General features: G+C 46.4%; 1 protein-coding gene across 1 annotated transcript; it reads left to right on the top strand.

Moving 5' to 3' along the window:
* The first annotated feature begins 8 nt into the window (after positions 1 to 8).
* OGFOD1 (2-oxoglutarate and iron dependent oxygenase domain containing 1) lies at positions 9 to 18,515 on the top strand. The gene is made up of 13 exons (XM_032785776.2): positions 9 to 211; positions 373 to 518; positions 2,423 to 2,469; positions 5,156 to 5,256; positions 6,165 to 6,281; positions 6,890 to 6,981; positions 8,596 to 8,724; positions 9,207 to 9,320; positions 11,108 to 11,187; positions 11,329 to 11,624; positions 12,927 to 13,049; positions 14,097 to 14,155; positions 15,594 to 18,515. The coding sequence occupies exons 1-13, from the start codon at positions 43 to 45 to the stop codon at positions 15,753 to 15,755; spliced, it is 1,635 nt and encodes a 544-aa protein (XP_032641667.1). The 5' UTR covers positions 9 to 42; the 3' UTR covers positions 15,756 to 18,515.
* Positions 18,516 to 19,215: the final 700 nt, after the last annotated feature.

Here is a 19,215-nt window from a genome sequence, read left to right as displayed (position 1 = left end):
GTAGCTCCGCGTGCCGGAGCTGGGGGTGGGGACGGTTTCGCCATGAGCGGGGCACAGCGCGGGCCGCGGGCCCGGGACCCCGCGCAGGGGGAGCCGGGCAAGAAGCGGGGCAAACGGGAAGTGCGCGGGGAGTTCTCGGCGGCCATCCGGGAGCCGGCGCTGAGGGAGAAGGCGGGGGCCGCCTGGGGCTGCAGGGAGCCGCTCAACCACGGTACCGGGGGTGGGGGCCGGGCCCCCCGGCTGAGGAGAAGGGGGGCTGGGCAGAGGCGAGCTCTGGGGGAGGCCGCGACCCTAGGGCCGAGGTGGGGGCGGAGCTTTGTGCTGCTGCGCAGAGCGTCCCGGGCCTCACCAAGTCTCGTTGACCGTCCTTAGAGGCCATCGCGGTGGATCCTGTTCCCTTCTGCCACGGCGTGATCCCCAACTTCATCCAGTGCCCGGGCTTCCTGGACGGGCTGCAGCGGGAGCTCCTCAGCCTGGATTTCCACCAGAAGTGCAACGATTTGTACAAGTTCAAACAGGTGCTTCTCCGGGACAGGCCCTCCGCCTCCTCATCCGAATGGCACAAACCTGGCAGTGGCGCTGTGCATTTCCAGAGCCCGTGTCGGAGCCTCTTGAAGTGCTTGCAAACATGAGCGAAGCCTCGTAACGCTCCTGCAGAATGTGTGAATGCCACCCTGTCACCGCTGGCAGAGCCGTGAGCTCATCAGCAATCCACGTTCTAGGGCTAAGATTTTCAAAAGCTGCCACTGACTGTCGAGTGGCTCCGTTTTTAGGTGCCTGATTTGAGGTACTTTAAACCTTATTTTCAAAAGTGCAGAGAATGCGCAGCTCTTACTGACTTTAATTGAAGTCTGGAGTGTTCATCAGCTCTGAAATTCACAACCAAGCAGTTTTGAGTTATACATTCAAAATCAGTGGCTGCTTTTGGAAAATTTGGCTATATCTATCTAACATATCTAGGCTTGGAAGGATTCGATTTTTATCAGTAAATTTCAATTTCACCATACACAAAAAAAACAACAAAAATATTTACATCAATAATAATAATAATATAAATGTACATATAGGCCAAGTAAGAAAAATGCTGCTTGACAACTTATTAGAGTTTGACTTAAGGATATTTACTTGGTATATTTTGACAAGTGACATTGACAACTTGTGTTTTTAATGGTTATAGAGCTTTAACTTTTTAAATATCCAATGTCTACTGTCATTAAATAATTACTGTCTAATCCCATTCAGTTTCCTGCAGTTGTGAAAATTCAAATGAATAAACATTGGAAAAAATCCTTAAATCCCATAATTTTGCACAACTGTAAAAATTTAAATCAATATAATAAAAAAATCTTTAAAATAAATATCAATATCAGTGGCTCTCAAACTTTTTTTTACCGGTGACCCCTTTCACATAGCAAGCCTCTGAATGTAACCCCCCCCCCCCCCATAAATTAAAAACACTTTTTATATATTTAACACCATTATAAATGCTGGAGGCAAAGTGGGGCTTGGGGTAGAGGTTGACAGCTCGCAACCCCCCATGTAATAACCTTGCAACCCCCTGAGGGGTCCCAGCCCCCAGTTTGAGAACCCCTGATCAATATTATCTGTTCAAATTATTTTTAAAAAAATTTAAATTCTGCCAAGCCTACATATGTGGCATGATTGTCTCTGTGGTCTGTAGGGAATCTCAAGTTAATGGCAAGGCTGGGATTGAAACCCTTTAAGGCCTATGTCCCAGTCTTCCTCCTGTTGCACTCTGAAGTTTGTAATTGTAAAGCAGTCTAAGGAAGGTAATTCTTCTTGGGGTTGTTTTGTGCTGTGTTGCCTGTCTGTCTATACCCATATGAACATGAAATAATATTTACTGATGAGTCAGTCTGCAGCTCTAATTCTGCAGAACTTCAGGAGAATGCAGGTTTAAACCTAAATACCAGACAGTAGTAGTCCTTTTCTGGTTTCTCCACCCTTGGCCCTCTGAAAATTGGCTGTCACTCCATCTCTGTCATCTGAATGAGAAATTTCTATGTCTACATCCTGTACAATGCTGAACACAGAGGTTTTTTAGAGGTGTGGTACCTCTAGAATACAGATACTCTCCTCCCAAGTGCAGACACTTCCTTGGCATGTCAGTGACTCAACCTTGCTACGCAGTCTTGGACTGGTGCCCTGAGACCTTTAACTTGCATTGGTGATGGTGGCATTGTGCCTAATAACTTTTGGGTTACTTAATTCCACTTTTGCCTGCAGTGGCCCTCTGCCGTCCACTCTGCACTCCTGTTTCCAGAATAGTTGCAGAAAAATTAAACTGATGATGGTCCTAGAAATATTTATTTTAGGTGATGTCCTTAGTTATCATTTCAACTGTAACTTAGAGCAGAGTCTAAATGAAATAATTGTTCTTATTTCCCATGCATGTCCATAGTCTGATGATCTGAAGAAGAGAAAAGAGCCTCACATCTCTACATTAAGGTAAAATAGCTCCTGTAAATCATGGCAAATGATCGGGCATCCTTTTCTAGAGGTCTAAAAGGAACATGGCTGAAAATGAAAATCATTTTGTGAAAAAATTGTGAAAAATCCTGTTTCAGGATTGTTCAAAATCTGTTCTTTTACGTAAATGTTTTGTGATTATTTTTCTGATATATTTTTAAGTGGATTGGGACTGTTTTTTAAAAGACTATTGCTAGAATTTTTTGTTTACCAAAAACTTTCTATAACTATTTTTATAATATTTACAGTAAACATTTCAGGAAAAAATACCAGAAAAAGGCACATTTAAAACAAAAAGATTATCAATATTGTCAAAATTTTTGTGAGCTTTTCATTAAAATTTCATTTGTTTTGGGAAAAGGCAATTTTTCTCCATGACACAACATTTTATTCAAAAAATTTCAATTAGCTGTTAGTATAATACCCTGTTAAGGAGACACGTGTTACAGGAGAGTACAGTTAAGGCAAAACAGAGAAGTTGTGCATCCCTCACCTTGTAAGGTATATGTTAATGAATGGATCTAATGTGATAGTCTGCCTTAACAGATCCAGCACTGGCTTTGCCAGTTTGATTATCTCAGTCTTTTGTAGAGGTGCCTATAACAGCAGGCACTTGCTAAGGAAAGATTGCATTTGATGCTGGACAGGTCAGTAATGGAGCTGTGAAGGAAAAATCTAAGACGTAGATTGAAAGCTGAAATCCCTCTTTGAAGTGACACCAAAGTGAGAGCTTAGCACGGAACAATGCTGTAGTGAAGCGTTTGCAGCATTTCTGTTATCAACTTCTCTTCTGATGGAGGGGTCAAATAACCCAACGGGCTTTAAACTCAAGGGTTCTTGTTCCAATCCAGCCCAAGTTTATATTAATGGAAAGTCCTTGGCATTAGATGGCTGTTCAGTGGCCTCCCACACCACAAAAATCATTCCTGAGATTGCTCACAAGATAACAAATTAGTACCGGTCTCAGAGAGGCCAAGGGTGGATTTGGTGTTAGAAAGGGTTTACTTCTAGCCATTTCAGGTCAGGAAGAGGTGTCACAGTTCAGGGCAACTGCCCTTGTATTTTCTCCTCGTGGTACCACAAGGGCATCCACTAAGCTCCCAGCTCCTCAGCTGTCACGTCACTTGGGCAGAGAACTGCATCTCTCTCCCTCCTGCCTGAGATTTTCTCAGGCTGCACAGTTCCCTGCCTATACTGTGATATCCTCAGAAAATCAGACTGCCTAAACAGAGCTGCTTTGCTTTCTTCTCAGAGGCTATAAACAGTGTATAGTTGCCCACAGTTATAAGCTACCACCTAGCCCTTTCTAAGCATTTATTGTTAAGGTGAAAGCATTACAGAGAAAAATTTATTAACATATTAAAAACATTGTTGCTAATAAGCTTACCAGAGATCACTTCCCAACTCTGAGGGCTGTGGCAGGTGATCACTCCTTCAAATCCCACCAAAGGGCTTTCCTGTGGTTACAAGTTCATAACAGCTGTTAGGTCAGAGCAAGAACTCCTGTGAATCATTCATGCTTTTCTTTATATAGTTTGGGCCTTGGATCTTGTTCCTGTCTAACAGGTGAGCAGGAGACAAAGGTGCCTTCCTCAGGGTGAAGCTTCAAAAGGCTGAGTTCTTGCATAACCAGAGGGGGCATATTTGCATACACCTCTCCCAAGAGATTTTCTGCGAAACCCACTTAGCTTTATTATCCTAAAAGTGTGTTCTTGTCTGGCACGTTGTTTAAAATAGACCTTTGAAACTCATAACACTTCCCAGGTTTTACACTGGCTACGTCTCTCCTCTAGGGAAGTTACATACTATCCTGCAATAATACATCACTCCAAAGCTATTTAAACTTAATTCAATTAGATCTCGCAAAGGTATTTCAGGAAATTGCCATATCTGTCAAAGGAGGCTGTACCCTCTCTACTTCCCAGTGGTCAAATAAAAAATAATGTAAGTTGCTAATTGAGGGCCCCCCCAAAACCTGCTTTCATAACTGACATTTGTGTACTCAGAAGCTTACAAAATGTCCAGGGCCCACACAAATCCTTTAGATGGGGTAAAGTGGCATGTCACTTCCATGTATATGATCATTTTAATAAGATTTGGCCACGTTAATGTAACCGTCCACCATATCTAACCTGCCTGATGCATCTTTTTGTTCGGTTTGGTTGTTCTTGTTAAATCTAACATCGTCTCTTAATGAAAACCCCATTTATCTCCAAACTATGTGGCCAGTTAACTCAAGCTGTATACGATATGCTTTACTGTTTGGGGGGAGGGGGGAAGAAATTGCATAGATTTCCCCCATCCACCTAGTTCTAATGATCATCTCAGGTTCCTCCTTCATTGCTTTCCCATTAGCATTTCAATCCTCTCACTCTCTGTTCCCACAAAACACTTATTTTTTAGCACTGTGAAACTGCTGTGTAGAAGTCTGAAACTTTCATCTCTTCCCTTACTGACTAATTCCATCCTCACTGCTTTGTTGCTGTAAATGTTTCTCAGCAGCACAGGGGCTGCACTCCTGAATGTTTGTTGTAGGGTTCCAATGAATACAGGACTCCTGGCAGGAGTTACATGACAATGTACTCAGTGCTGCAGCACCTCAGCCTAGGAAATCTTTAATGCTGAGGAGCTGCATGTCCCATTTGCTGTGTGGTTGTCTTCTCAGGAAAGTTCTGTTTGAAGAGTTCCGGGAGTGGCTGTCTGCAGTTACCCAGGTGGAGCTGGAACCAACCATTGACTTGTCCTGTGCTAAGTATGAGTATACAGGTGAGTGAGCAGGGAGCCTTCTCCTCGGAGGGGGTAGAGAGCATTATATTGCCATGGGGACCCCAGTTTCAAAGCTCCCTGGGAACTCCTGCTCCTGGAAGCTGTCATCCAGCAAAGCAAAGATTCAGGCAGGAAGCAATTCAGGGCCAAAAAATGGAAGAAGTGATATAATTGGGTATTTTTGCTGTGAATAGTTTAAACTGGGCCCAGTGAACTCAAGAGCTTCCTCCCGCCGCCACACCTCTTTGAAGAAATCCAGTGTTTGTGGCCAGTCCAATCGCCCCAGGATGGCTAGGAGTTCAAATTGTGGAAGTTAAGGTTTTTCTGATGTTTGTCACTAATATCTTATCTTGTCATGTGGGTCCCTGTGCTGGCCCAGGACTGAGTGGGTCACAGATACCAGACTCCCCCTAGAAGTGGTTCTCCTGGACTAAGATTGAGTGAAATTGAAGGAGTAGAGAGAAGAAAGCTTGCACTGGTACTGCCCATGCTGTGCTGGCTGAGTAGACCTTCAGTCACCAGCACCGTCAAGACAGCATTTCTTGCCAGCAAGGAACTCACTCAGTGCATTTTGATGTCACTGTGGCTTTAAGAGACAGTGTTTGATTCATTCAGGGAAGCTGAGCAATTTCCTCTCACTGAGCAGTAGCAAGAGGAGAGGAAGGTGGCAGGAGGGCCCTGTAGCTACACACTTTGGACTCCATTACAATGACATCAGCTCAACCAGTCCATCAAAGGAAATTATGCCTACAAGGTCTGTGAATCAGGTCTGGGCTTCTGGCCAGGTGAGGATGCAGCCCCAGGGAAGGGGGCAGATTTTCTTTCAAAGGTGCAGGGATGGAGAATGGCCACTGAAATGAATGAATTCTGCAAACCCTATGCAAGCATGCTAACGCTTGTGATTGCAGATGTCCTGCTGTGCCATGACGATGAGCTGGAGGGACGGAGAATTGCCTTCATCTTGTACCTGGTTCCACTGTGGGAGAAGAGCGACGGGGGCACTCTGGACCTGTACAGCACGGATGGTAGTATCATGGTCCCTTGGCTCTGTTTGTCTGAGGATTTCAGTTATAGGGATGAATTTGGAACACTTCGCTTCTGTGCGTCTTCATAGTAGCAACTGTTAAGACAGGGTAGGGTGAGGAGAAGCAGCTTCGTTCAGGTGGAGGCTGGTGTATTGCAGTGACATACGTCTCAGAGTGAGACAAGTGAAGCTGTCACTCGGGATTGTGCTACTGAGCGATGGCTCAATTTGAGGACTAGCCTTTGGGGGGTGAAGCAGCTGGGGGGGCATTAAGTGTGTACATGAAGAGGGCAACCTTTTGTTTCTGACTCGTAGCTGCAGAGGGAGGTGAGGGTGGCAGGATGGTGGTGATGCCGGTAGCCACACTTCTGCCCAGTACCCTCTATGGACTGGACTGTTCAGTGACTGAGATCCAGGCAGGAGGAGATGCCCACCCTGGTGGGCATTTAGACCTCCCAGGCCAGTTTCTTACTCTGGAACTCCCTGCTATATGACCCACAGGACTTATCAGTCCCAAGTGGTTCTGGAACGAGCACAAAGGGGCTTGTGGGGGCAGATGGGGATTTCATGTCTGACTGTAAAGAGCATGTGTGGTCTTTTCTTGCGTAGGCCACTTTCAGCCGCAGCAGGTCGTCAAGTCGTTAGTCCCTTCATGGAACTCCCTGGCCTTCTTCGAAGTGTCTCCTGTCTCTTTCCACCAGGCAAGGAGCTGCTCTTCTTTCTTCAACCAAGTGTGATTCCTGTAAGCATCCATTGTGTGTATTGTGGTAGCACCCTAAGGAGCCCCAGTCAGAACGGAGGCCCCATTGTGCAAGGTGTTGTGCAACCACAGAGCAGGACAAGGGCTCCGAGTAACATCCTGGCTCTAGTGTCAGCTGTCATGTTCTTTCTGTGAGTTCTAAATAAAACCATCTCACGGAAACCAGAAAATACCATGAGGTGGGGTGCGCAGCAGCAAGGAGTCAGAGGGGAAACAGTAATGAGAATGTGTTAACATAGGCCAGCCGTGTGCTCAGCTAGATGGCATAGGGTTTTAGTTACGATACAAGTAAGATAAATAACAGAAAGCCCTACTGGTCATTCCCCTAGGTGTTATCAGTTGGCAACTTACTGTAGGCATGTAAAGCCATGTGAATTCATAGCTTAGCCTTGTGACTGCCTCCTGTGTTTAGCAACATTCAAAGTCCTGCATTCAGTCATTGACACTGTTAATATAGGCTTTAAAAACCAGCTGACTGTATTTGGAGGGCTTTTGTCAAAGGTTTCCATACACAGAGTTCCCCACTTGTCCCCTAGAGTACTTGCAATCATTGAATCTCTGTATTTGACCCTTTCATTGATGAATCTAAGTGTCTTTGTGTGGCCATTGGATGGTTGAGGGAGGGTCAGCATGATACAAACCCCTCACAGCAGAAGCCTGCAAAAATCCCTTTTCTCAAACATCCAGCAAGAAGCATTTTGCTGTTACTTCCAAATACATCTCTGAATCTTGGTCCAGGCTTCCCTTTTTTCATAGTTTGGAAGTGAGCTGGCGTACAAGAGCACCTCCTAGCACAGCAGTGACCCACCACACTTAGCATATTGGTGGCATCTTTGTTTTCTATCAAATGGTTTGGGGAGTTGTTGCCACCACCCCAAATTACTCAAAGCCCCCTAGGACACTAGATATCCTGAAATGTGGAATTAACACCTTTAGTTAATTTCACCCTGAGCAACATTGAGGTGACTAGCTCTTGTCAAATTTTGCACTAATCAGTCATCTCATCACAATCCAGAAGCCCCTGACTTCCACTGACCAGTCTGGAATTCACCCCAGTGCAGGGAGCCAGCATAAAGTCTATTAAATACCTGGGTCTTTTGCACAGCAGTGAACTTGCCCTTGAGCACCCGTTTTTGTGTTTCCTGAATAGCCACATCATAGCTGAGTTTTGCAGATCATGGTAAATAGTAATCTAGCAAACCAAGCAGCAAAAAATGTCTCCCATGGTTCTTGTTGGCTCCTGCTCTGCGCCAGGATAGGGGCTCTGGACTAGGAACAGGAGACGGGTTCAATTCATGGCCCTGCTACAGACTTGAGCAAGACACTTAATCTTACTTCATTTACCCCATCTAAATTGCAGACAATAATCCTTCCTGTCTTCAGACCTTTGTCTGCCTAGACTGTAAACTCTTTGGGGGAAGGGACTTCTCTTACTAGGTGCATGTACAGCATCTTGCACAATGAGGCTTTGAGCTGAGTTGGGGCTGTTAGGCATTGCCATAATACACACATACTAGATGCTAATCGTAATGCGATCCTCACCTTTTCATTCCAGGTGTCTGAAGTTCTGACCAAAGGGAAGTGCCGCTTGTCTGTGAGTGGTTGGTTTCATGGCCCGTCGGTGGCAAGGCCTCCCCGCTACATTGAATCTCTCTTGCCCCGGAGTCCACATCTCCCATACGATGTAAGCAAAAAGCAGAGATCTGATTGCCCCCACCCAGCCTCCTTCATGTCTGTGGGATACTTAGAAGGCACACAGTTGAGGCAGTGGGTTCCTGGAATTTTACAACTCCCCCTTTTCCTCATTGTTTTCAGCAATCTCTTGGATGCTTAAAACTGAACCGTTAACTTCCTCCTCTTTCCCATCCATTCATTGGCTTTGAGACCAAGGATAAAAAGTGCGAGGTTGTATTAGTAGTGACTGGTTTGGGGAGAAGGCTGGAGAGTTCTATTTTGGGGGCGGGGGGCGGGAGAGGTCTTGTGAGAGCTTTGTGTAAGGAATTCTTTGCCGATTGCAAATGTCTGCAGCAGTGCAGGGAGTGCAGCAAATGCCATGGGCAGTAAGGGGATGGTCCAGCCCTGTGCCATTGTGAGGGGGGACGCGTTTCCCATTATCTGTGTAATCTCAAATCCAGCATTCAAACCGAGATGTCACTTCTATTTCAGCATGAAATCTTGTATGAGTGGATCAACCCCGTGTACTTGGACATGGATTCCCAAGCCCAGATCCAGGAGGAATTTGAGGAGCGATCAGAGCTTCTCTTGAAGAACTTCCTTAAGGTGGGTCTAGGATGATGTGCTGTGTGTGGGCTTGTTCCCCGGGTTGTGGTGCTGCTGGGCATTGCATGGAACATGAACCTGGTGGTGAAAGTGATGGGTCATTTGTCCGGCTGAGAAGCCAAGATGCAGCTGGTCTTTCTTCCTCCTCTTAGTGGCTTCAGGCAGGAATGGAGGAAATGGTGGCTGCAACCCTCCCCCGATTTATCCTGGTGAAGTTATATAGACTGTAGCCCCTCCTCTGCACAGGGACACCCCAACTGAACCACAAATGCTGCTCCAACTCCTTGTGTTCCCTCCTCTCGTCCCTGCTCTGCCGCCTATCTCCTAGCCTTGCTTTTGGTGGAATCCCTACCCTGTGTCATAGGCTAGTCTCCTGGCCAAGAAGCACAGGGGAGGATGGGTTGCTACACCACTTGTGAAATGCATGACCAGTAGAGGCTATGCTCTGTGACTTGGTTTCCCTATGGAAGCTGTAGGTCCTAGGTCTCTTTCACCCTGCTTGGCCCTTTGTGCAGTCACATATACCTGTGTAAAATGAGGAATGCGCTCACCTGTATGAGCGCAGAGGAGGTGTCATAAACAGATAGCTAAGGGTTAATGTTTCTTTTACCTGTAAAGGGTTAACAAAGGGAACCAAACACCTGACAAGAGGACCAATCAGGAAACCGGATTTTTCAAAGCTTAAGGGAGGGAATTTGTGGGGCTTTCTTGGTCTTGGGTCTTTGTCTGTTCTGTGCTTCTCTCAGCTATGAGAGGATCTATTTCCAGTCCTTCTAATCTTCTGTTTCCCAGTTGTAAGTACAAAGGTAGAAAAAGTATTTGCATCTGTGTATCTGGCTGGTGGAGTCTTTATGTGTATTTGGCTATAAGTACTTTAAATTGTATTGTTTTTGGATAAGGCTGTTTATCCCTTTTGTTGTTATTCATTTTCTATAAGTTGAAACCCTGTATCTTACCATCTAGATACAGAGAACTGTTTATTTCTATTCTTTCTTTCTTTCCTTTTTTATTAAAGTTTTGTCTTTTAAGACCTGTTGATTTTTTTTTCTAGTTGACCCACCAGGAAATTGGTGGGAGAAAGGAAAGACAGGGGGAGGGGAAACTGCTCTCTGTGTTAACTCTCCTAGTGTCCCAGGCGGGAAGAAGCTAGAGGGGAAGAGAGAGAGAATCTTTTCTGTTTCCTTGTCTTTGGGTTTGTCTCTTTGTGGAAGAGAGGAGACATGCTTCTTGGTATTGTGATGTAAAGAGGTTGCATCAGTAACTCCCAGGTTAGCCCAGAGAGGAAATTCGGGTGGGAGAGAGGTGGGGGGAATGGTTTATTTCCCTTTGTGGTAAGACTCAGAGCCTCTGAGTCTTGGGGTCCCCCAGGGAAGGTTTTGGGGAGACCAGAGTGAGCCAAGACACTGGAAATTTTTGGCTGGTGGCAGCGATATCAGATCTAATCTGGTAATTAAGCTTAGAGGGTTCATGCTAGCTTCTCAGTTTATGAACGCTAAGGTTCAAATCTGAGTGGGAAAGCTATGATAGGAGGCTAATCTAGTAGCATTTCATGCCCGTTCTGCACAGGTGTCATTGATGATACAAGCTGCAGGGCAGTGGAGGATCACAGCCACCACCCCAGCCTCCTGATTCACCTAGCCCCAGCTGGGCTGTGGGGGACAAATGCAGCTCAGAGAACTAAAGCTGGATGCCTCGCACAACAGCACTGAGCGGCTACTATTAATGCACCAGGAAAGCTTGTAGAGCAGATGTGTGTTAAAGGGTTCTGCAATATGTTTGGCTCCTAGGGAGAGAAATTTCAGCTCGTGTGTGAAGCTCTGCAGAAAGAAGACATCAAATGGATTCGCCGAGGACCACCCAATAAAAGGTAGTGTTGTGTCTGTGCTGCTGACTCCTGCTGGTTAATTAGGTCATGTTCTGCCAGGGAGGTGCCTAGCAGATATTCTCTTTAGTCTGAACGTTGGATCCTTACCAGCTATCTGCTCATCACATCCCCATTCTCCTCCAGATGTTATGAGAAGGCTGAGGAGGGGAGCCTTCCGGACATCCTGAGGAAGTGCCTGGAGTTCTTCCACTCAGAGGCCTTGTTCCTGCTGCTCTCCAACTTCACAGGCCTAAAGCTGCACTTCCTGGCTTCCTCTGATGATGAGGATGAGGAGGGAGAAGGAAGAGCCGCAGATTGCACTGGACACAGCTCTTCCAAACCCAAGCAAGGAGAGAGCAGTCAAAAGGCCAACGACGATGTTGACCAAGCAGATCAGCCTGAAAATGACCCCCAAACCAAAGAAAGTGACACGAGGAACAGTGAGTAAAGCCAGCAGGGCTGGAGTTAAGGGACTAGAGTGAAAACCGGGTCCCCATTGATGTCAGTGGCCTTCACAGAGGCCAGGATTTCACCCCCAGGCTATAGTAAGCTGAAGAGTGGCCTTAAGTGCCCACCTTAAGCCTGATTTCCAGAGGTGCTGAGCACCCACAGCTCTCACTGACTTCATTTGAGGTGGTGACGCTCAGCACCTGTGTAAATCAGGCTCAAGATGTCTGAAGTTGGACACTCAAAATCAGTGGCTGCTTCTGAAAGCATTTGGCCTGAGTTAATGACTTTCTGCAGGTTACACATTTATTAACAGGATTTTAAAGTGACCTCATCGAGTTGAAATCTAGTCAAACTGTTTAAAAAGAGTTAAGTAGCTTCAGGAACCATACCTGTCCTGAACCCTTTGCTAATTGTAATGTGGTTTTACACCCACATTTTCCTATTCTCTTACAAGTACATTTGTTCTGTGAAAGACCCTGGTGCGCCCTAAATTACCAAAGATTCCTGGTTGGCACTGGTGGTGATGGAAATCAGTTTCCTCTCTTTTACCCTCCTACCCCATGGCCTCCATTACTTCCATTCCTCACCTTCTGTGTTTTTTAACCACTCTCATTCATTATGGCTATTGTGAAACATTGTGATTGACTGAGGAAGCAAGAGGCCATGGGGTGTAGGGGAGGGACAGTGCGAATGATGAACTGAACGGTGGGGCTGCCAAACCCTCAGAATCAGGTGGTCTCTCCACATCCTGAGGGATCCCAAAGCACTTTCCCCAACTTGATCTGCACATCTCTGGGACAGCTGAGTATTACACCAGTGCAGGGAAGGGAATCTGGGGCAACACCCTATTCCTGTTGAAGCACCTGGGAGCCTGGGTGCCCATGCAGAGCACAGAGAATCCTGGGTTTGAAGTTTCAAGCTGAAAGCCCCACAGACAGGAAAGCCACCTGAGCGCTTCCATTTTTCAGAGGCTGGTAAGAGCATTGCTGGACTCCATATCTTAGCCCTGCCTGGGTTTATCACATGGCAGCTCCTGGCTCCCTCAAACATGGCACATGCAAGGCACATGCCTGCTGGGAATGAAATTGATGTGGCCATGGCCATTTCCTCTTCTCATCTCCCAATGGGGCTTCTGGACCCAAATCTGTCTGCTTTAAAGGGGAGGTATTTCAGAGGCTAAATAAAGATGCAGAGCTTGTTTGCCTGCCTTCTCCTTTGGGGCGGTAGATGTTAGCTATTGTGCAGCTGCTGTAGCCTCTCAGGCTGGTTAGACTCTTGCTTTCCTACCCTAGGCTCAAGTGTCCCCATGTGCATGGGGGAGCTAAGGCACTGGACAAATGGGCACTACACTCTAGTCCATGACACCCAAACCACAGAGTTTGCCCTGGACCTGCTGTTCTTCTGCGGCTGCGAAGGTATGTTGGGGGAGATCCAAGCCTTCCCTTTCCTTGCTGCCAAGGGGGAAGAAAAGGGACTTTGGTTAGGAATCATCTGGTCTCATCTGTTTAAATTTTCAGCAGTTTTGAAGCCACCAAACTTTTCATGCTGCTCTCTAAATAGAAGGTTCCTTCCTACTTTTCTCTCAGTTGTAAGTGCTGTTGCCTGGCGTCCCTGCTAATAGTCACTCGCAGCAGGATTCGGATTGCTGACATAGGCCAATCCCACAGTGGTTGGCTCTGTACTGCCACACAGTAGCACTAGGTCACTTCCCAGTGGATGCTCTGACTCCCTGGGCCAGGCCTGGCGGGGCTAGACCAGGGCACTTTACCAGCCCCCGGGGGAAACAAGACATGTCTTGCAGGATAAGCCACCAGCTGATTAGGGGGAGTTTCTGATGGGAATCCTCACTCAGAGCATGCGGCTGGGGGACCAGGTCACCCACAGGGGAGTAGAGGGGCTGTTCCCTTGGAGACACATCATATGACTGAAGCCTGCATTTTTCCAAGGTAATGAGTGGATTTGGGGGGTGGGAGGTTATCTGCAGGGCTAGCTAGTCAGCAACTAGCTTGTCACTCTGGAAAACTTAAGCCTAAATGGTCAGAAGTATTTTTGCATCTTGGTCAGCTGCCAGCAGCCCTAGGGCTGCACAAGCCAGAGTCAACATGAGCATGCTGCTGGGACCACCAAGCCTATCCTATTCAGTCATCTAGTTACAGCTAAAACCTTTGACTCTTTAAATGACTGGGAGGTGTCTGTTCCATGTGTATGAAACCCAGCGAGGGGGTAGTCTCTTCTTCCAGGGTGGTAGCAATCTCTTGGGTATGTGGGGACCTGGTGGGGAGTGAGGTGTACTGATTCAAGCCCATGTCTCTGAATGACAACATTGGCCATGGGTAACTGGAGGTACTATGGTACCCAAGAATTTTGGAGAGCAGGGTCGAGATGCTATTGATCTAAGGGGTCAGTGGGAGTATGAGAATGCACCGAGCTTTCTAAGTCTCTCTTCTATTTCACCTTTTCAGATTGGAATGCAGAGTATGGTGGCTTTACATCCTACATTGCCAAGGGTGAAGATGAAGAGGTAAGAGTTGAACACACTATGCTACTTAAGGCCTGTCCAGCAGACCTGTTCTTGGGGGCATAGTGCTAGAGCATCACTGTCAAGGTTTTTTTCCCACTTTGAACTTTAGGGTACAAAAAGTCGGGACCTGCCTGAACACTTTTTAAGCTTAATTACTAGCTTAAATCTGGTACGCTGCCACCACCCAGAAGTCTGCGTCTGGCACACTTCTGTTCCCCCAAGACCTAAACCCCTTGGGTCTTAAAACAAGGAGAAATTAACCATCCCCCTCTCCTTTTCCCCCCCACCAATCCCTGGTGAGTTTAGACTCAATCCCTTGGATTCTAAAACAAAGAAAAATCAATCAGGTTCTTAAAAAGAGAGCTTTTAATTAAAGAAAGAAAAGGTAAAAATTCTCTGTAAAATCAGGATGGAAAATGCTTTACAGGGTACTCAGATTTATATAGACTAGAGGAACTCCCCCACCCCCAACCCCAGCCTGAGATTCAAAGTTACAGCAAACAGAGGTAAAAATCCTTCCAGCAAAAAGACACATTTACAAGTTAAGAAAACAAACATAAGACTAATCCACTTTGCCTGGCTATTACTTACTATTTTGAAACATAAAAGACTGATTCAGAAAGATTGGGAAGCCTGGGTGTACGTCTTGTCCCTCTCAGTCCCGAGAGTGAACAAAACACAAAGCACAAACAAAGACTTCCCTCCACCAAGATTGGAAAGTATCTTGTCCCCCCATTGGTCCTCTGGGCAGGTGTCAGCCAGGTTTACTGAGCTTCTTAACCCTTTACAGGTAAAAGAGACATTAACCCTTAACCATCTGTTTATGATAATCACTGAGGTTGCTCTAACTTACACTAGGGAGGGGGAGAACACAGAAGCAGTTCCAGGATTGGGGAGCAATGAAATACTCCCCGTTTTGGCTGTAGCCCGTGATTATTGTGCACAGTTGGGCCCGAAATGTCTGTCTGTAAAAACAGCGCACTTGCCATGTCTTCTGAGGGTTGCTTGTCTTAGTCCCAGCCCTGAAGAGCTTACACTCTATCTCTGCCTTTGTTTCTGAACAGCAGCTATCACAACAGGGTCCCAGTCCTGTTTGAGGCCCCTGGGTGCTTCCATAATAACAATGGTAATATTGGGTCAGTGTTAGGCCCCTTTTTAGATGAGGCAAGTGACAATTGTCTAATAAAGAACCTAAGCTGATGGGTCTTAATATGCAGCAGGCTGTGTCGTTTTATTGTCAAGTTTATGCTGGAGTTATGCCATTGGTGGCAGTATTCAGCATAAAAGCTCTCATGATATTCTCCAGCTATCTGCTGTAACATAACTTATTTTGGTGCTGGTTCTGATGAGAATAAAATCTTGAAATTGTTTGTTTTTGTGAAAATAACTCCTGCTTCCCCCTCCAAAAACACCAAAACAAGATCTTTGTCTGTTCTAGCTGCTGACAGTGAATCCAGAGAACAACTGCTTGGCCTTGGTTTACAGAGACAAAGAGACTTTGAAATTTGTGAAGTATGTTAACCATCGTAGCTTGGAGCGTCCGAAAAAACAACAGAGCAGAGCTGGATTCTGGGACTTCTCTTTTGTCTACTATGAGTGACGGCACTGGGCGTGGTCATCTTCTGAGAGGGAATGGCTTAGTGATACAGTAATGGGTTTTGAATAGGCTCCTGGACTGGCTTCTTAGTAGGTGCATCTGCAGTGCATGGAGCAGTTGGTGCCAGTTGATGAGCCTAGATTTGATTTAGGCTGAGAGCTAACTTCACCTGACAGCTTACGAGCTGTCATGCTAGTGCTGAAGTCCAAGTGACCTTCATAGGTTTGTTTTTTTTAATAACTAACGGAAGCACTGTTCTGCTGTCCCATCTTAACTTTTATCTCACTCACATTTTGGTGCTGCTCCACCAGAGGGAGTCTTGCTTGGATCCATAACACTCCATTCTTGAATAGCTGCTTTGCATAGCGTTCTAGCCCAGCTCTCCTGAAGACCCCTGCAATGAATGTACATCTTGCTATGATGCACATCAAGACTTTATATAACCCCAGATTGGTGACTGCTGTGAGCACTGCACACATTTGTACTCCAAAGCCTTCAACTGGTCACCAGGAGGAAAGAACCAGGCTATGTTCCAAACCAGGGCTTCCTGAAGTGCAAGCCAGATCTCTTCTGGGGCCTGATTGTTCCCTCTGCAGTGAGAAATAGTACATGCAAAGCATGCTGCCACATAACTGCTATATTGGCTAGGAGCTGGTGGGTAAAGGAGAGAAGCTTGTGAAAATGTCTGCCAAAAACATGGGTTGTTTTTTTCCCTCAATGAAAAAAGTGAAACCTTGTATATCTGGGAAGGGATGAGTCGGGGAGAGATGATAGTTGAGGGGGAACCTTCAGCCTCAGTCTGCTCGTACTGGTACAAAGAACAAACCCACAGGGTTTTGGTGAGCAGGGAAAGAGAAGTGGAAGGAATAAGGAGGGGTTAAAATTGTGGTTTTTTTCCACCAGCATACACTGTCAAGGGCCTATCCACCCTTCTTGTCTCCTTGGCAAATATAGTAGGTGGGGTTGCCATTTCCAATGTGTCTTCTCACCATCACCCTTCAAGCTGTGGCCTAATTCTAGCTGGGCAATGATGTGGTCTCCATCATTCGAGTAGCTGAATTTTGCATTCTGCACTGCTTGTTCCATCTAGTCACCTCAGCCTGCTAGGCTTGCAATAGACTGGTTAGGACACTGGTTGCTCAGCCATGACAGGAGCAGTACATGCTTTTAAAAGCAGATTGGTGTGACCTGCTGCTCCCATGCTAGGTGCAGTTCTGACTTTGCTAGGAGTGCCATGTTGCTGAAGCAGTGAGGCATTATCAGCCCACTCCCTGGTGTCACACAACGTGCTGGCTCTCAGGAAGGAACGGCGTGGCTGAGTGCTATACAAGCTGACTCTCTACTGCTTTGCACACACCAGTGCTGAGCTTATTTTGCATTGCCTAAGAAGGTGTTTTGCACCTTCAGTAGTAACTTACACGTGTGCTTTTGTTGCAGTTAGTGCCTTTGCAAATCCATCTAAGCCATGGAATATAGCCCCTGGGCTTGAAATGGGGTGGAAGAAAACATCCATGTCCCTGCCTTCACATACCAACTCGGTGTGGGATGAAACAGCATAGGGATGGAGCCTGCTACCCCCCTAGTTTCTGTGGAGAGCTGTGATTTCCTCCGTGTATGTAACCCAGGACTGTTATTAGGCTCAGAAATGGTGAAGTGCTGGAGCACAGTGGGCAGTTTGCTCGATGCACATGATCCAGCTTTAGCCAGAGCTTTGTGTAATTAACTAACTTGCTTTCATGATCTGGTTTCTCTGTGCAGGGTAGAGACTGGTTTCATAGATTCCAAGGCCAGAAAGGACCATTGTGATCATCTAGTCTGGGCCCCTGTATAACACAGGCAAGAGAACACCCCTCAAATAATTCCTATAGCAAATCTTGTAGAAAAAAACCATCCAAAAGCTTTCTCAGCTGGTTTCAATATTTAAAGCATGGTGTTGTTTTAAGCCAGTTGTGATGAGTATAAAGCTAGAAACAAATCCTAATGGAGGTCAGGACACTTTCCAAATGCCAAGCCAAGCAGCATTTCTTCCATGTTGAGTATCACTTCCTGGTCTATCATTATCCTTGAGAAATACATTCTGTTCAGTCTTTGAGATGCCAAAGCTGAAATTACTGTGCAGTGCAATTTTCCGTGCATAAAAGGAAAGTTGATCAGGTGGCTTAAAATACAAGGGAGAAGCACATAATAACCTATAAGGATGTGAGGGCTGCAAGCACCAAGAGTACAAGGAAATGTTTAGACTGCAGCCAGACATTTGAAATAGAAGTGAAAGGTCAATTTTTATGGAAAAGCTGATTATTCTGTGTAAGAACTACTTTCTGCTAAGGCTGAGCTCCATCCGTCTGTGGAATAGCCTCCCAAAGGATAGGCTAGAAGCTGAACCTTTGTGAAACCAGCTTAGCTCAAGTCCTAGATAATGCAGTGGAGGGCAGCAAGCCTGCAAACTAGCCTCCAAGCGCTGTACTAGATAAACTAACCTCCGTGCTCTATGAAATATCGGTGCATCTCGGCTGTATGGCATAAAATAACTTTAGACACAACAGGCATTGAGGGAGCTAAAAATCAACAGTTCCCTGTAAGCTGGGCCTTGGGGTGGAAAGCTGTGTGTTAGAAAGAACAATCCCCAAGATTACTTGAAATGCAGGAGGAAGGCACCTAAAAAATCCTGTATACAGGAAATGCCAAGTAGTGTTTTAAATCGCATTAGCTAATGTTTAAATAAAAAAACATTTTGTTTAATCTTGACAAAGACCGTACAGCAAATAGCCCTCTCTACAGGCTCTGTTTTCTGATACTAAAATTCTAATAAGGTAGTTCAGATTGGCCGTGCTTGTAAAATGCACTGATCCTCAGGAGAAAGATAACCATCAGTGTGAAACCTACCCATGCCCCAGAAGGGAGTAAGAAGAGTGACATAGAGGAAGAACAAAAGATGCAAGTGAATAGCAGTTACATCAACAAAGTGGGACCAGTGATGAGTTCCCAAAATCCTAAGAACCGGTTCCCTACCGGGTCCTCCGTGGTTCAGCAGCAGGGGGGTCTTCACTCGCACCGGGTTTTTGGCAGCAGGTCCTTCACCCAGAGCGAGTGAAGGACCCGCCACCCAAGACCCAGTAGGGAACCGCATGGTGAGTACAAGCCCCATGTCTTCCCCCCTCCCCCACCCCATCCAACCCCAATCCACGTCCTGCCCCCGACTGCACCCATCAGAACCCACAGTTCATCAACCCCCCACTCCTTGTCCCCTGACTGCCCCAACCCCATCCACCACCACCCCGACAGACCCCTGGGACTCCCACGCCTACCCAACTCCCTTGTTCCCTGTCACCTGACCGCCCCCCTCCAACTGCTCCCTACCCCTTATCCAACCCCTCCTCCCAGCCCCGGCTGGCCCCCTTACCATGCTGCTGTGTAAGGATGTCACGCAGCCACTGGAGCTTGCAGCCCCACCCCCTTACCCAGA

Source organism: Chelonoidis abingdonii, chromosome 19 (assembly GCF_003597395.2).
Source record: "Chelonoidis abingdonii isolate Lonesome George chromosome 19, CheloAbing_2.0, whole genome shotgun sequence".
Taxonomy (NCBI): Eukaryota; Metazoa; Chordata; order Testudines; family Testudinidae; genus Chelonoidis; species Chelonoidis abingdonii.
The sequence above is the reverse complement of the archived record's forward strand: the minus strand, read 5'-3'. Positions and strand labels throughout refer to the sequence as shown.

Coding starts and splice junctions, on each gene's coding strand:
- OGFOD1 (XM_032785776.2), top strand. CDS start 43: ATGAGCGGGGCACAGCGCGGGCCGCGGGCCCGGGACCCCGCGCAGGGG. Junction 6,282..6,889: donor GGACCTGTACAGCACGGATG/GTAGTATCATGG, acceptor TTTCTTGCGTAG/GCCACTTTCAGCCGCAGCAG. Junction 8,725..9,206: donor GTCCACATCTCCCATACGAT/GTAAGCAAAAAG, acceptor CTTCTATTTCAG/CATGAAATCTTGTATGAGTG.